Raw genomic sequence first — 14,087 nt, forward strand, 5'->3', positions numbered from 1 at the left:
ATAACCTCAGTTTTATCTGAATTAAGAAGCAGAAAGTTAGCGGCCATCCAGGTCTTTATGTCTTTAAGACATTCCTGCAGTTTAACTAATTGGTGTGAACTAATTAATTTGGTAATTTGTGCAAAGCACAGTAGTTACCAAAACAGTGGAGTAGAAGCCGAAAGTAGGATGACACATATACCTACATAAAAAACACATATTTTAGCAAAGTATTTGAGTTAATGTTCTAAGTTACATTGCACTGGTACCTACTAGCATAAAAAAGCTTCAATAAAGCGATTCCGTTTCTCCATTAAAGAAAACAGTTTTAAGCCTTGAACAACCAGCTGCCAGCTATAAGGTAAATCATGACTAAAAATACTTTATTTGGATTTAAAAAAATAAATTTTAAATAAATACATACATACAAAAGTAAAAAGGAAACGTACAAGATTGTGCTTATAATTACTTTTAACGCTGAAGGAACTAATCATCCCATAACCCACTCCAAATCCAAGATTCCACAGCAAATAACTCCCAAATTTATTGAATTTAGTCCTTTTCATTCGCGTAGTAAGGTATTATTATAGTTTTTTATATTTTTTGTTGTTTGTGTTGTGTATGTGTAATGCTTTGTTCGCCTGGTTTCTTTAACTTCGCGGTCACTAAGTATCCTGTTTCACCAATCACTGTTTCAATATAGTTTTATGGGTAAAATAGTTCCTTTCCGATCCTTTACAAATAACTCATAATTTTTGTTAAGACAAGGTTGAGATAAATGCCATCATTTCACAATATCATAGCTTGAAGTAAGTCTGACAGTCACGTGTAAAAGTCAATGGAAGGCGCTAATAAATGTATACTTAATCATGTACGCCGTCATTGTGGAACTTTAATTGTCAATGCCGGTTTCCCACGGACTGTTATGGCCGTAACGCAAGGTACAGCCTTGAAAACAGTTTGTTATGGTAATGATGTTTTACGTGATAAAGTGCATATGTGTAAAATAATTAATCGATATTAGCATTAGCTAGCCATTTGAGGACACGAAGCTTTAAAAATAAATAAATAAATATAAGGAAGAGTAAAGATAAGCGTTTTCCACCTTGGCTTTTGAACTCAGCGCTGCTCAGTGTCCAAAGCTCAGAGGAGAGGCAGCTATGCAGAGCTGGTCACCACGGTCAAGGAAAGCAACGGAGAGGGTTTAAGCGTTTCATGCTTTAAAACGAGGCAGCTCGTCTAAGTCAGGAAGCTATGGGCGCTCATAAACTGCTGTTTTCCGAGCTGAAGCTGTGGACCTCAGGAGGAGGTGGATGGATAGCGCGACTTCACAAAGGTGCGGTAATCAGGAAATGTTTACTCGTAATACACTTGATATTCAGTGTGGACGCGTGCCAGACCCAGAACAAAATTTAGCCAACTTAACGTTCTTATCGACTGATCTACACACCTGCTTGAAGAAACTTTAACAGGCTGATTTAACTCAGCAGTACTTAATATATCAAGCAACTCTGAGCATCAGTAAAACAAAATACTGTATAACTGCATGCCTTACTCTGCTAGCCTTTCATTAAAACACTGTAGGCTGTAGCTGTACACTACACTGCCTTAGCTTACTGAGACCCTTTAGCTCACTAAGAGGATTTAATTCAAACTAAGGCCTTGCTGTTTTGCTGCAACTCCAATGAGTTAGACGTGAACTTGTCACGTGTTTTTGCAGGCGGCTGTGGAAAGGCTTCATTGTCCTCATGCAGCCCAAAGGTGTGTATTGTCGGAAGCGGTCCAGCAGGTTTCTACACAGCACAGCATCTAATCAAGGTATGGACTGCTTGTTATGACAGACACAGGAGTAATAGTAGGCAATACTGATAAATATCTGAATATGTAGTACTGTGCTAAAGTCTTGAGCCACCCTTGATTTCTTTTTAATGTTCTTCCAATGAGCTGGCCCTTCTTGTCATTTTTAAAGCGGTGTCTTAGTTCAGCAGGCTTTTTAAAGAGTTTTCTTTAAACTCTCATTTTTGGCCCACATATTATACCTGAACATTTTCAAAAAGTGCTTTTGTTTAAGAAACCACTTAAAAAGGCAGCTAACCCAAGGGATGGGGCGGCAGGGATGTCAGTGTGTGCGGGATGTCAGTGTGTGCAGGATGTCCTTAAAAAAACTGGGCAAAGTGGAGGAAAAAGGAAAAACATATTTACTGGGGGGGGGGGGAACACATTTACAAAAAAGGAAAGGAAAGCTATGTTCTTAAGAAGCAGGGGGGAAATCTACCAGGTAACTGTAGGTGAACTCTTAATTTAGTATGCCACAGTGTTTAAATTACACAGCTTGCTGAAGACTGACAGCAGCCTTCCTACTTTCTGTCACAGTGATACCTAGAGCAAGCAGGGGTGAGTCTAAAGGTGGGGAGGTAGGGGGGGTGGTAAGGTGTATTAGACCATATTTCTTTCAAGGTTTAAAAAATTTAGATTAAATTAAATAAATTATGTTAATTTAATGGTAATTGGTGCTGTTAGACTGGACAGTGGCTTATTAGAACATGCACCATCATAGCATTTGTTTTCTGCTCCAGGAAACGTTGCATCAGTTCTGAGAATATTGATATCATCTCTTTTCTTCAGTGCGGACACCGCATACTCTTTAAAAAGATTACAGACATGCATATTTACTCACTCACTAGCACACTCAAAGACACACACACACACATTCATACACTTGTTAAAAAACACATGCACATGAACAAACACCAAATCTACCTCATCTGTGTGATGCAATAGAGTCAGAAATCTTTTTTTTTTTCTCCTATCGATGCAAGAAAGCATTTTGAACATTTTGAATTAACTTGGAATATCAACAATAAGACAGAAGTATTTCTTATACAATTTTACAGCTGATGGAATAATAAGTAGAATTCTCAATTACTAAAATAATCAATAGCTGCAGTCCAATTCTAAATGAATTTGCTAATGACTACTAATTTATTGCCCAATAGTTGTGTGTTAATTAAATGTTAATTTTTCAATTTGTTTGTGTGTCATTAGTTTCTCCAAATCCGGCCAGCATGCCTCTCCCTGCTTAGTACACAAAACCACTACGCTATCACACACTAACCAAAATATAGCCTTTGAGCTGCCTACTGAGCACATGCTCATACATACGACTGGAAATAACTTGCAGGGTATGCTGTGTCTTTGAGCCCAAGGTTATGTCATTGCAAGCTATGCCCCCCACACACAGCAACACGATGTGCATTGGCCATGCAGCACTGTGGCTCTTTGATGTTTTTCATGTTGTGTTTATATGCTTTTAAGTTCATATATTAATTGTTGTCTGATTCAGCACAACATACTTTAACTCATTTATGGCAAGGTGGCTGCAAATCAAACCTAAATCATCACCCCTCCACCACCAACTTAACAGTTGGTTTGAGGTCTTTGTGCTGAGACCCTGTGGTTGTTTGGCTTTCACCAAACATCACACCATGCATTAATGCCAAGCATCTACACTTTGACCTCATCTTTCCAAAGGATCTTATTCCAGACGTCCTGTGGTTGATTTTCTAAGCTCTGCTGCTGTGTTCTTTTTAGAGAGATGACACGAACAAGCAATCCTTTTTGGTTTGTTTAAAAAAATTATTTAGATTATTTAATTTTTAGTGGTTTTTTTGGGTTTTGAGGGTTTTTATTTTTGGGCTGTGTTGAAAATATTTCAAGACTAAAACTAAAGATATTCCAGTTAGTTTTGTAACCACACAATATTGTTTCTGTTTTTTCTAAAGCCTTTATTAACGGTTCACTTTAAGCTTTACGCATTATATTTTGGATTTTGTTTGTTTTTTCTCTCAGGCTCGCCAAGATGTTGAGGTGGACATTTATGAGCGTCTGCCTGTCCCCTTTGGCCTGGTCAGGTTCGGAGTGGCCCCAGATCATCCTGAAGTCAAGGTGTCTGCCTCTAATAGATTTTAAAGAACAGATAATTGCCTCAAACCATTTTCTGTATATTACCTGTTTTTAAGCAAAAAGGACAAAAAAGATTCATTTAATTAGTCCAGTTTCTCCTCAGTAGTTCTAACACCAGATGCAGTGAAAATCTTTTAACACAGGGATTAGTTTTGTTTTGGAAAAAGAAACTCTTCAGACAAACCCGTTTCTTAAAGTCTGTTTAGTTTCGCCAGACTGTGTAACCACCTGTGGTACCGTTAATGGAAAATTAAAAACCAGTCAGTGGTTAATGCAGACCAGTCACAACAGAAAGAGACACGTTAGATAAGTCTGTCAGTGAAGTGAAATTCCATTAGAAGTGTGAATAACATTACAGTGAAAGGGTGTTATCACGTTTATGTCTGAGGTTGAATGCAGTGTTTGAAGCTCGCTATATTTCCATGTCATCACACCCAACTCATTAAAATGTAACTGAACAACAAAAGCAATATTATGCAACCCTCAACAGGACACACATCCCAACATGCTGGCAAATATAATGACAGATAAATACTGGTAATAACGAGACCTGTCCGCTTTGTTTCCCACAACCAATAATGTCACCTTTGCATGTCTGATATAATCGTGGTTAGAGATGTGGTTAGCCTAGCTCAGCAGAAATACTACTTTGAAAGTAATACACCAAGACTTTTAAATCACTAGTGTGTCTTCTTTGTTCAGTCAATACTGAGGCAAAACATGCGAAAACAACAACAAGGTTCTTTTCGGTGACGTGCAACCATTTCTTGTGAAGCAGCAGTTGATTTCATCTTTAAAGCACATGAGTGAGTGCATGAATCGATCTAGTCTGGTCTGATATTTCTGCTGAGCTGTTCACTGCTTTTAATTCCACTAATCATAAAGGTAAGAGAGTGGTGGGCCAATAGTGTAGTGGTGTACACATTTGGAAAAGATCCCCAGTTTGATCCCAGTAGACACAAATCTATTGGGGGTTGGGTCAGGAAGGGGTACCCAGCATAAAAATCTACCAAATCCTGTGGAGCGAACCCATGTGAACAAGATGGCAGCCAAAAGTATCAGCGTCCTGTGACTTAACTGTCAAATTTGTTTGAATGTAATAAGATAAGATAAACCTTTTTTAATCCCACACGTGGGAAATTTTCTGCTCACGGCAAAAAGTACAAGTAAAGAAAAGTAAGATTTAAGAAAAACACGACAGAATAGAAGATAAAATAGAATAACATACTGTACAAAGCAGAATAAAATGCTTTGTCATAGTAGGAAAAATTGCACTTGGTACTATTGCACATCAGGGAAACGGGGCGAAAGTTACAGCTGTGTATGCGATGCATGTGTGTGTGTCTGTCTCCACGTATGTGGTTATCTGTAGAGGCGATGTTGTAGAGACAATTTCAAGCTCAGTCTTGCTCTTTCTGGTAGTTTTGTTTGTTTTTGTTCCTGATCCCAAATCTTAACATCAGATTTTTCTCAGAAGCAACATTGGCTCCATAAGCATTATTGAGAGTTCAAAACAATGTTATTGTAGTTGTTAAAGCAGCCACACGGACAACTCAAGAATGTAATAATAATTAAAACTGGGTTCCACATTCATCTATGAAGCAAATTCAAGTCCTGGAGAAGGCACAAATATATTGGAGGTTGCCTTTAATGCATTAAAATTTTGCTTATCAAAAGATGAATTTGTGTTTTTGCTTAAAGCTGTTTGTTAGAGTCTTTATTAAATATATGCAGCATCATACAGCAGCAGGATCCATATGAGCAGCTCCATTAAGGCGCCTATATTCAGACAGGATTATCATTACTGTCTAAGTAGCGTCTGAACAACCACAAATGTCTAAAGTTAAATGAATTATTGGTATTTGTGAATTTTCAATATCACTTCTCACAGATTGTTTGGTCCTTCCATCATTATTATTTTTAATATTATGCAAACATTTCATCGCCAACATCAGCCTTTTGTCTCCTGAAATCTTCCGATGACTGTTCACCCAAATGAAAGTATATTATTGTGTATTTATTATGAAATAAAACTGGCATTTAAAAATTACAGTGAGGATAATTAACATTGTCCCATCTACCATGTTTTCTCTTCCATATCTCAGTGCAGCTGGGAGGTGAAAGGTGGCAACCTCTGCACTCATTGAGCTGTGTTCTTATTACAGTCTGAGTCTAAAGTTCAATTCAGTTTTATTTATATAGTCATCAGTCAGTTTCCTGCACTTTGTCAGCAAACAGTGAAGTGAAGGAAATCCATTTTTCCTCCAGCCCTTCTATCGTGAAGACGTTAGAACTTCTTTATGAACTCTTTGTTCTTACAACATGCAAAAAAATGGGCTCTGTGATCTGTTCTGTACTTGTTTCTAAATGCAGGTAAACACTTTGAACTGAAACTAACATGACGTAATTTTGCTGGCTTTTGTATCTGGCATAGTTATTAAGGCATCGTCTCCAGAAATAGATAATAACACTGTAAATAAATGCACTGCAGCATTAAAAACTAGACCTGCATGTGTGAACACAGATGTCTGCTCGCGCCAGGTCTCTAATTACACAGATGTGTAAAAAGCAGGTGCTGGCGTGTCGAATTCACGGATAGAGCGTGGACGTCATGCGTCTTATCTCCTGCCAAACTCTTTTGAGGCTGCGCCCTCACTTCAGCCAGAGTGTTCAGAGAACTGAGAGCGAATCTGAAGCAGAGTTTACCCCAACAAACTTTAGTCATCTGCTGTCCTGAGGTCATTAACCACTGGATAGAGAATTACTCCCATAATAGGTGGAGTTGAAATACAGATGGAGAGTCCAGCTTGCTAACTTAAATTTTACCGATTCTTGTCCTCAGAACGTCATCAACACATTCACGCAAACGGCCAAGCATTCACGCTGCAGTTTCTATGGCAATGTGAACGTAGGCAAGAATGTGAGCATCACCGAGCTGCAGCAAGCCTACCACGCTGTCGTACTGGTAAGGATGTGAAAGCCCACTACAGCTCCTTCACCTTAAACATGTGAAAAATAATCATCTGTTTCTGTTGAACTCTGTAAATTGTGTGACAGAGTTATGGTGCAGAGGGAAACCGGAGCATGGGAGTACCGGGCGAAGACTTGGCTGGTGTGTACTCTGCCAAAGACTTTGTGGGCTGGTACAACGGACTCCCCAGCTGTCGAGAGGTAAGACTTCCAAGTAAGTGTTTCACATAGACACACAAGATGTTTCCATCCATCAAAAAGAGCTTCAACAAAGTTAGATCATTTCACAAGAAAAACTGTCAGGTGAAACTGCTTCTCTGTCTCATCCGTTCGATTTCTTTCTTCAGCTGAGTCCAGACCTGAGCTGTGAAACAGCAGTCATATTGGGACAAGGCAACGTGGCCTTGGATGTAGCAAGAATTCTGCTATCTCCCATCGACATTTTAAAGGCGAGTTGGTTATCAGTAAATTTATAACAAAAGAAACAAAAACAGTAAGAGCAGACATGTTTCAGTCAGCAAGTCTTGAGTGCTCTGAGATGTATGAAAGAACCACTTAAGCTGAGGAATTTTATCTGCTTAAATAATCACAAATGTTTTGTTTGTCTGTTAGGCATGAAAAGCAAAAACACCGTTGCTGAAACCTCAAAAATATTTTTGTTTTTCATTGCATCAGCGTGAAGCCAAATGGAGAAATGTTGTGTCTTTATCTGTTGTTGTTTCAGAATGCAAAACAAAACTAAACTGAACAGAAAATCATCAATAGATGAAGATAAGATAAGAAATAGTGCTACAGAGTAGTTTCACTAGTTTTGACAAGTAAAGTTTGACCTTTCTAGTTTCCTGATCACAGTCCTCCACCTGACACTAAGAATTAATGGGCAAACGTGACTGAAGAAGAACATGAGGGGAAAGTAAGAGCCCCTAAAAAGGCTGGTAGGCTATGTAAAATGTATTATTGTAGGGTCGTGCACCTTGAGAAGTCAGAATGTTTTCAAATAGTGAAGATATTTTCTTTACCATGAGACAAATGCATGACTTTGTTAATAATTTCAGTTGGTTTCCTTTGAAACCTTGGGACCTGTACTAATAGCAGCTTCTGACCCGCTCAGGCTCAGTTTAAGTAAACATAGTTTGGCTTTTTAAGCTAGCATCTCTGAGCCTGCATGACATCATAGGATGTACAGGAGGTAACCACAGGAAGCTTTTAGGGCTGAGAAACACAGCTAACGTCTTTTAAAATGTCTAACTGAACTAACAGTCTCTGAGAAAAGTCAACTTTAGTGGAGTCATTTTCATCAGCTTCAAGTTTCTCTGATGTGTCATTTCATACAAAAGCACCACTGATAACCACAAAATTAAAGGTCAAAGATGACAGTGACCTTTTATACTTGACTGGTAGATGTAGGACACCATGGTGTCAGTTATAATAGTGAAGTTTGATTTGTTTTGTTTGGAATAAATAAGTGATGAGCTGCTTTGTCAGACTAAAGTGGGGAAATTGGGCATACAAATATCAAAAGGTGATACAAGAGCTCACATACATTTGTTGGACAAAGACACAGTTCCTGTAGTTTTGCCTCTGTGTACCAATAAAGTGGATTTTAAATGAAATGATGTATATGAAGCATACCATAATATTTGTTATATACTCTACCGAGGGAGCATTATTGAATGGGAATGTATGGCTGCCAGTGGAACAGGATCGCTAACGTTTATCGATGACTTGACTGCTCAGTTAGTCAAATTCTGCAAATTGGTCGGCACTTCACAAGTGAAGCCCAAAGCATAATCCAAAAGAAAAACAAAAAGAAAAAAGGCCCTGGCAGAGCATCTCAAGAGAGGAAGCGCAGCATTTGGTGATGTCTGTTGGTTCTAAACTGCAGGCAGTCATCAAATGTAAAGAAGTTACATGCTGAATTAAAATCAATCACATATTGACTGATTGTTTTTAAAATGTGTCTGTACGCCTGTGATGGTGCAAAATTACAAAAGTTGGGTATTTGTCCAAGAAATTGTGAGTCAAACTTCCTGTGTTAACCAGCAATATGAGCTAACAATAAATAGAAATCAAATCACTTGGAAAAAAAAATCTCTCTAAGCTGTTCAGTTTTCCAGCTGAAAATGTAATTTACTTGTCAAACTTTTTCTGCAGAAAACTGACATCACACAACCAACACTGGAGGCTCTGGCAGAGAGCCAGGTCCGCAGGGTGCTGATAGTTGGCAGGAGAGGACCCATTCAGATCGCTTGCACAATCAAGGTGTGTGTCGGAAAGAAAAGACAACAAGAGGAAAGAATAATATGTTCTCTAGTGCCTCTTCCTCAGGTCACCATTCATCTCCACACCGCATCTTCCAAAACCTGTTTCTTAACACCACAGACACGCAGAATATTATTAGAAGGCTTTATTTTAATCCATTGGAGTGGTACAAACTGCACTTTTTAGCCACTGTGCAAGTGTTAACCAACTGTTTTATCTGCATCTTTGCCTAATGCTTATTGTTAATTTTAGCTGTTTTTAGCATTTTTTTTAAATGACCTGTTTACGTGTTAGCTTTGGCTTGCTTTTTTAATTCCACTTCATTTTGGGGTAAAAAAATTCAACAATTTAACTATTAAAAGTTACTACAGCTGGGTCCAAGAGTAAAGAATAAAAATATGGAAAATATAATATGAGAGAAAGCCAGAGCACTTTCATGCACACTTGGTCAGTGACCTTGTAATGTTACTGCTGAGGTTGGTAGAAAATGTGTCCTCTGCAGGGAGTAGCTTTATCTTGTAGTTTAAAGTGAAAAAAACAAGACCAACATCACATTATTTTCTTTTCCGCTTATATTATTTGAACTATTCTTCAGTCTTTCAGTGTCACCCTGAAAAATCAGAGGTTCGTCCTGTAAAATGAACAGTTTGGTTGTTGTTGCCAGACTGTTTCAAACTTGTCTGATCATCACCCCTCTTATATGTTCGCTGTCATTGTTGGTACTGCAGTAAATATAATTTCACCAGAATTTTACCAAAAGAGATTCTCCATGTTTTGAATGATGCTTTAATTTGGCCCAGTGAACCATAACATATGCTCCTTTTCTACAGGAGCTCAGAGAAATGGTGAACCTGCCGGACACCAGGCCGGACATGGTGGCGGCGGATTTTGATGGAGTCAAAGAGGCTCTTAAAGGTGAGACCACATGCAGCTTTATCTTCATGCTTTCCCCTCTAACTGACCTGCTGTGTTCTTAAAGCCAATAAATGTTTACATAGTTTCGTCTGCCTTTAAGATCTGTAAATTTCAGTGTATTTAGTTTTTCTGGTGCAGCTGGAAAAGATGCCTGGTGTTTTTAAGTGAGCAGTGAAAACATGTTAGATATCTACATGTGCATGTAACACATGTTCAGACTGCTGAAAGCGCCATCAGGAAGGAAGAAAGGTAAGCTGTGGTTAACAACAGCATACCCAGCTGAGACGTATAGCTTATACATACTGTGAGGTGAATGGAAACTGCCAACCTGCCCAGGCTGCTGCTGCTGCTGCTGCTGGCTTTAGTTTGAAAGATTTTCTGTTGTTGTTGTGTGGGAACCTGCAGGTTAGGGTGCAAAACAGAATTGTGCAACAACCCCCCCCCAAGCTGGCCTCGTCCTTGCCAGAGAAATGCTGCTGGCCTCTTTGATGATGGCAGGCACTCTCAGATTTATAACGATAACCTTGACTCTGGTCACAGATTGCTAAAATAACCCTGAGCGTATGTTTCGTTTTAGTGATAAATAGCAGTGAAGGATGGTAAAAGAAGCTGGCTATGTTTATCTGTGTTGTAATCGTGCCTGCTGAGCTTGCATTACTGGAGTGACAAGTCTGTGGTCGCAGCAGCACATCAGAACTTTGCAGTTACAGGAAATTTATAAAGACCAGTTCCTTAAAGCCATTTCTAATGTGTGCATATGTGCACATACAAGGTGCATGCACAGCAACACTCACATATCACTTACTGAAAGACCACATGCACACTTGTATGTACAAAAAACCAAAAAAAACCCACATGCATTCACAGCCATATACTAGTCATGAGACCACAGCATGTGTCCATAAAGTTCCCAAGTATAAGAGTAGCTGCTAGTGACAAAATTCTAAGAAGATTGTTAAAATTATGGCGTTTTGTTGGAATTTCCTTTAAAAATCAAAAGACTAAGTAAGGAGAAAGATAAAAGTTATTCACAAAGCATCTTATCCCTTAAGATGAAAACAAGTATAGGGGTGGAGATGGGGACTAGTGTTTCCTAAGGAGAGGGAAGAAATGGTACAAAGTACAGAACATTGATTGGTCACGTCTCTCAGGTGCCGTGTCAGGTTTCTTAAGGATATGATTTTCAGATTCAGTTCATCTGCTGTAGATTGATAAGTTGAACGGCAGCCAATGTTCAAAGAAAAACTTTGAAAGACCTTCAGAAAGGCTCTTTAAAATGTACAAGAAGGTCCTGGCTCCATGGAAGCAAAATATAAAGACATAAGGGATGATTCAAGACTTTTGCACAGCACTGTATATGTTGTTTTCACTACCTATTCTATGCAAAAAAAAAAATTGGAAGATTAAAAATTTGGACGTTATAAATGCAAGCAAAGCAGGGCGATTTTAAGCTGAAGTATCTCTGCTGTGTCAGACTTGCCGAGGCCCAGAAAGCGTCTGACAGAGCTGATGCTGAAGACGGCCCTAGAGGTACCCGGAGAAAAGGAGCAGGAGAGACGGAGCAAGGCCTCCCGCACCTGGGGCTTTCGATTCTTCCGGAGCCCCGTGGAAGTTTTGGCCGAACCCGGCCACAGCAGAATAGCTGGCATCCGACTGGCGATCAACAAGCTGGAGGTTAGCAGGATTTGGTTTTCCAAAAGTGCCTGTCACTGTGCTGCTGCTCCTTTTAAAGCAGATATCCTCTCTGTGAGCAGGGTTCAGGTGACGGAGCCCAGGCTGTGCTCACAGGAGAAGTGGAGGACGTGCCCTGCGGCCTGGTCGTCAGCAGTATCGGCTACAAGAGCCTGCCCATTGATCCATCAGTGCCTTTTGACTCCCGCAAAGCCATCGTTCCAAACACCATGGGCCGCGTTAAACAGGCTGCAGGTACCCTGTAAACACTCTAAAGAACAAGCATTATATTATATTTTATTACTTCAATAATATTTAATGATTCAATTTTTCTTTGTAGGTCTGTACTGTAGCGGCTGGCTTAAAACAGGCCCCACAGGTGTCATAGCTACCACTATGAACAATAGCTTTGACACTGCACGATCCATTTTGGAGGACATGGACTCGGGAACGTTGGATATGTCTGCTGCCAAGCCTGGATCACAAAGCATTAGTGCTCTGCTGGAAAAGAGAGGTATAAAAATGTTAGTTTGTCATTCACAATACATCCTATAACTGTGCTCTCGACATGTGCTGTTATTCTATGAGCCAGTATAAAGTCATGAAAGTAAATGTGCGTGGACCAAAAACAGTTGGACTAAAAACAAGGGAAAATGAACTCAATGCTGGAACAGTCACCAAAAAGTCGGGCTGTAGAGATTCTGTTTGAAGTGACTGTTTGTGTTTATTGTGAAGTTCATTAAATGATTACATAAGAAGTAAAATGACGAAGAGCAAAAAAAAACCAAAAAAAAAAAAACAAAGATGCAAAGAGATTTGAAAGAGAAAATTACAAAACAAAACTAGCAATAAATCCTGCATGCCACCAAAACATTTGCTACGGAGAGCCATAAATCAGTAGCAACAGCAGCAGTGAGGTATGTCGTCATCATCTCAGTGCACACAGTGACCCGTCTGTATAATCCTGTTCTCTGAAGTTGCCACTAAGCCACAGCCAAATGTGATTTTTCTCTTCTGTAGGAGTGGAACCAGTGACTTTTTCAGACTGGGAGAAGATTGACAATGTGGAAATGAAAAGAGGTGAATCCCGTGGGAAACCCAGAGAAAAGCTACTGACTGTGGAGGAAATGCTGCACGTGGCTTGGACATGAAAGAATGAAACCTTTTTCATGTGAACAGGCAATGCTACCTAAAAAACGACTGCACTTGTCTTTAGGGATCTCACTGATTGATCACACAATAAAAATGACTATTTGAACTCCTTAACATTGATTTAATTCCTATTGTATACATGGCACTACTAGGAACTGTTATTTGCTACAGTGTAATTTAGTTACCTTGTTACCAATCCAACACACTGACTGAAAACAACAAGGACTGAAAACCTGCTGCGCTCAAGACCAAACTATAATGGGTACGAGTTTTATGGGGGAACTTGCACAATCGGTGGCTGACTAAATACTTTTTTGCCCCACTGTATATCAAAAACATTGACAGGTAAACTTATGTAACATGTTAACATAGGACCCTTTCTTTCATATAAGCTTTCCAATTCTTGCATCCATTAAATGTGGAGAGATAAGGCAAGACATCACAATTGCCTCCAACAGCTGCTGTTTTCATGTGAATTACCTCTCACCCTCAATTCAATTCAATTCAATTCAATTCAATTTTATTTATATAGCGCCAAATCAGGCCTCAGACCTTTCTCAACAGGGTTGAGGTCAGGGGAGTATGGGGCCACACCATGGGTTTCTCTCCTTTTATTCCCATAGTAGCCAATGCGACAGATGTTCTTTGCACCATGAGATGGTGCATTGTCATGCATGAAGATAATTTTGCTACGGAAGGCACAGTTCTTTTGGTACCATGGAAGAAAGTGGTCAGTCAGAAACTAAAGGTAACCAAATTACACTGTCGCAAATAACATTACATAATACATTTATTTAAATTGCCAAGGTCATTGTCACAGACCTTAAAGGTGCACATCCACATAGTAGTAAACCTCAAGAGTTCTGCATTTCTGCTCAAGTTAAAAATAATTTAAATTTCTGTATTTTCACCATTCTTTAGTGCACACACAGTAAATTGACATAGCTACTGGCCACTATGAAGTTTGGTGTTTTGTAGGTTAAAATTCAGCTTATTTAAGGATATTATTTCATTACTAGGAACTATATCTTTGAGGTCCGTATCATTTTCATGTCATACCTATAAGCAATGAACTCACCACCCTTCCCTATTCAATTCAATACAATTCAATTTTATTTATATAGCGCCAAATCACAACAAAAGTCGCCTCAAGGCGCTTCATAGATACAGAGAAA

General features: G+C 39.2%; 1 protein-coding gene across 1 annotated transcript; it reads left to right on the plus strand.

The window, feature by feature from the left end:
• Positions 1–899: 899 nt before the first annotated feature.
• Positions 900–13,026, plus strand: fdxr (ferredoxin reductase). Its single transcript, XM_005721876.1, has 13 exons — positions 900–920; positions 1,103–1,315; positions 1,700–1,797; positions 3,829–3,924; positions 6,785–6,907; positions 7,000–7,113; positions 7,260–7,361; positions 9,067–9,174; positions 10,005–10,089; positions 11,564–11,763; positions 11,844–12,015; positions 12,101–12,274; positions 12,781–13,026. The coding sequence occupies exons 2-13, from the start codon at positions 1,234–1,236 to the stop codon at positions 12,909–12,911; spliced, it is 1,485 nt and encodes a 494-aa protein (XP_005721933.1). The 5' UTR covers positions 900–920; positions 1,103–1,233; the 3' UTR covers positions 12,912–13,026.
• Positions 13,027–14,087: the final 1,061 nt, after the last annotated feature.

Source organism: Pundamilia nyererei, unplaced genomic scaffold, assembly GCF_000239375.1.
Source record: "Pundamilia nyererei isolate P.nyererei 1_Seehausen unplaced genomic scaffold, PunNye1.0 scaffold00005, whole genome shotgun sequence".
In the NCBI taxonomy this organism is placed as follows: Eukaryota; Metazoa; Chordata; class Actinopteri; order Cichliformes; family Cichlidae; genus Pundamilia; species Pundamilia nyererei.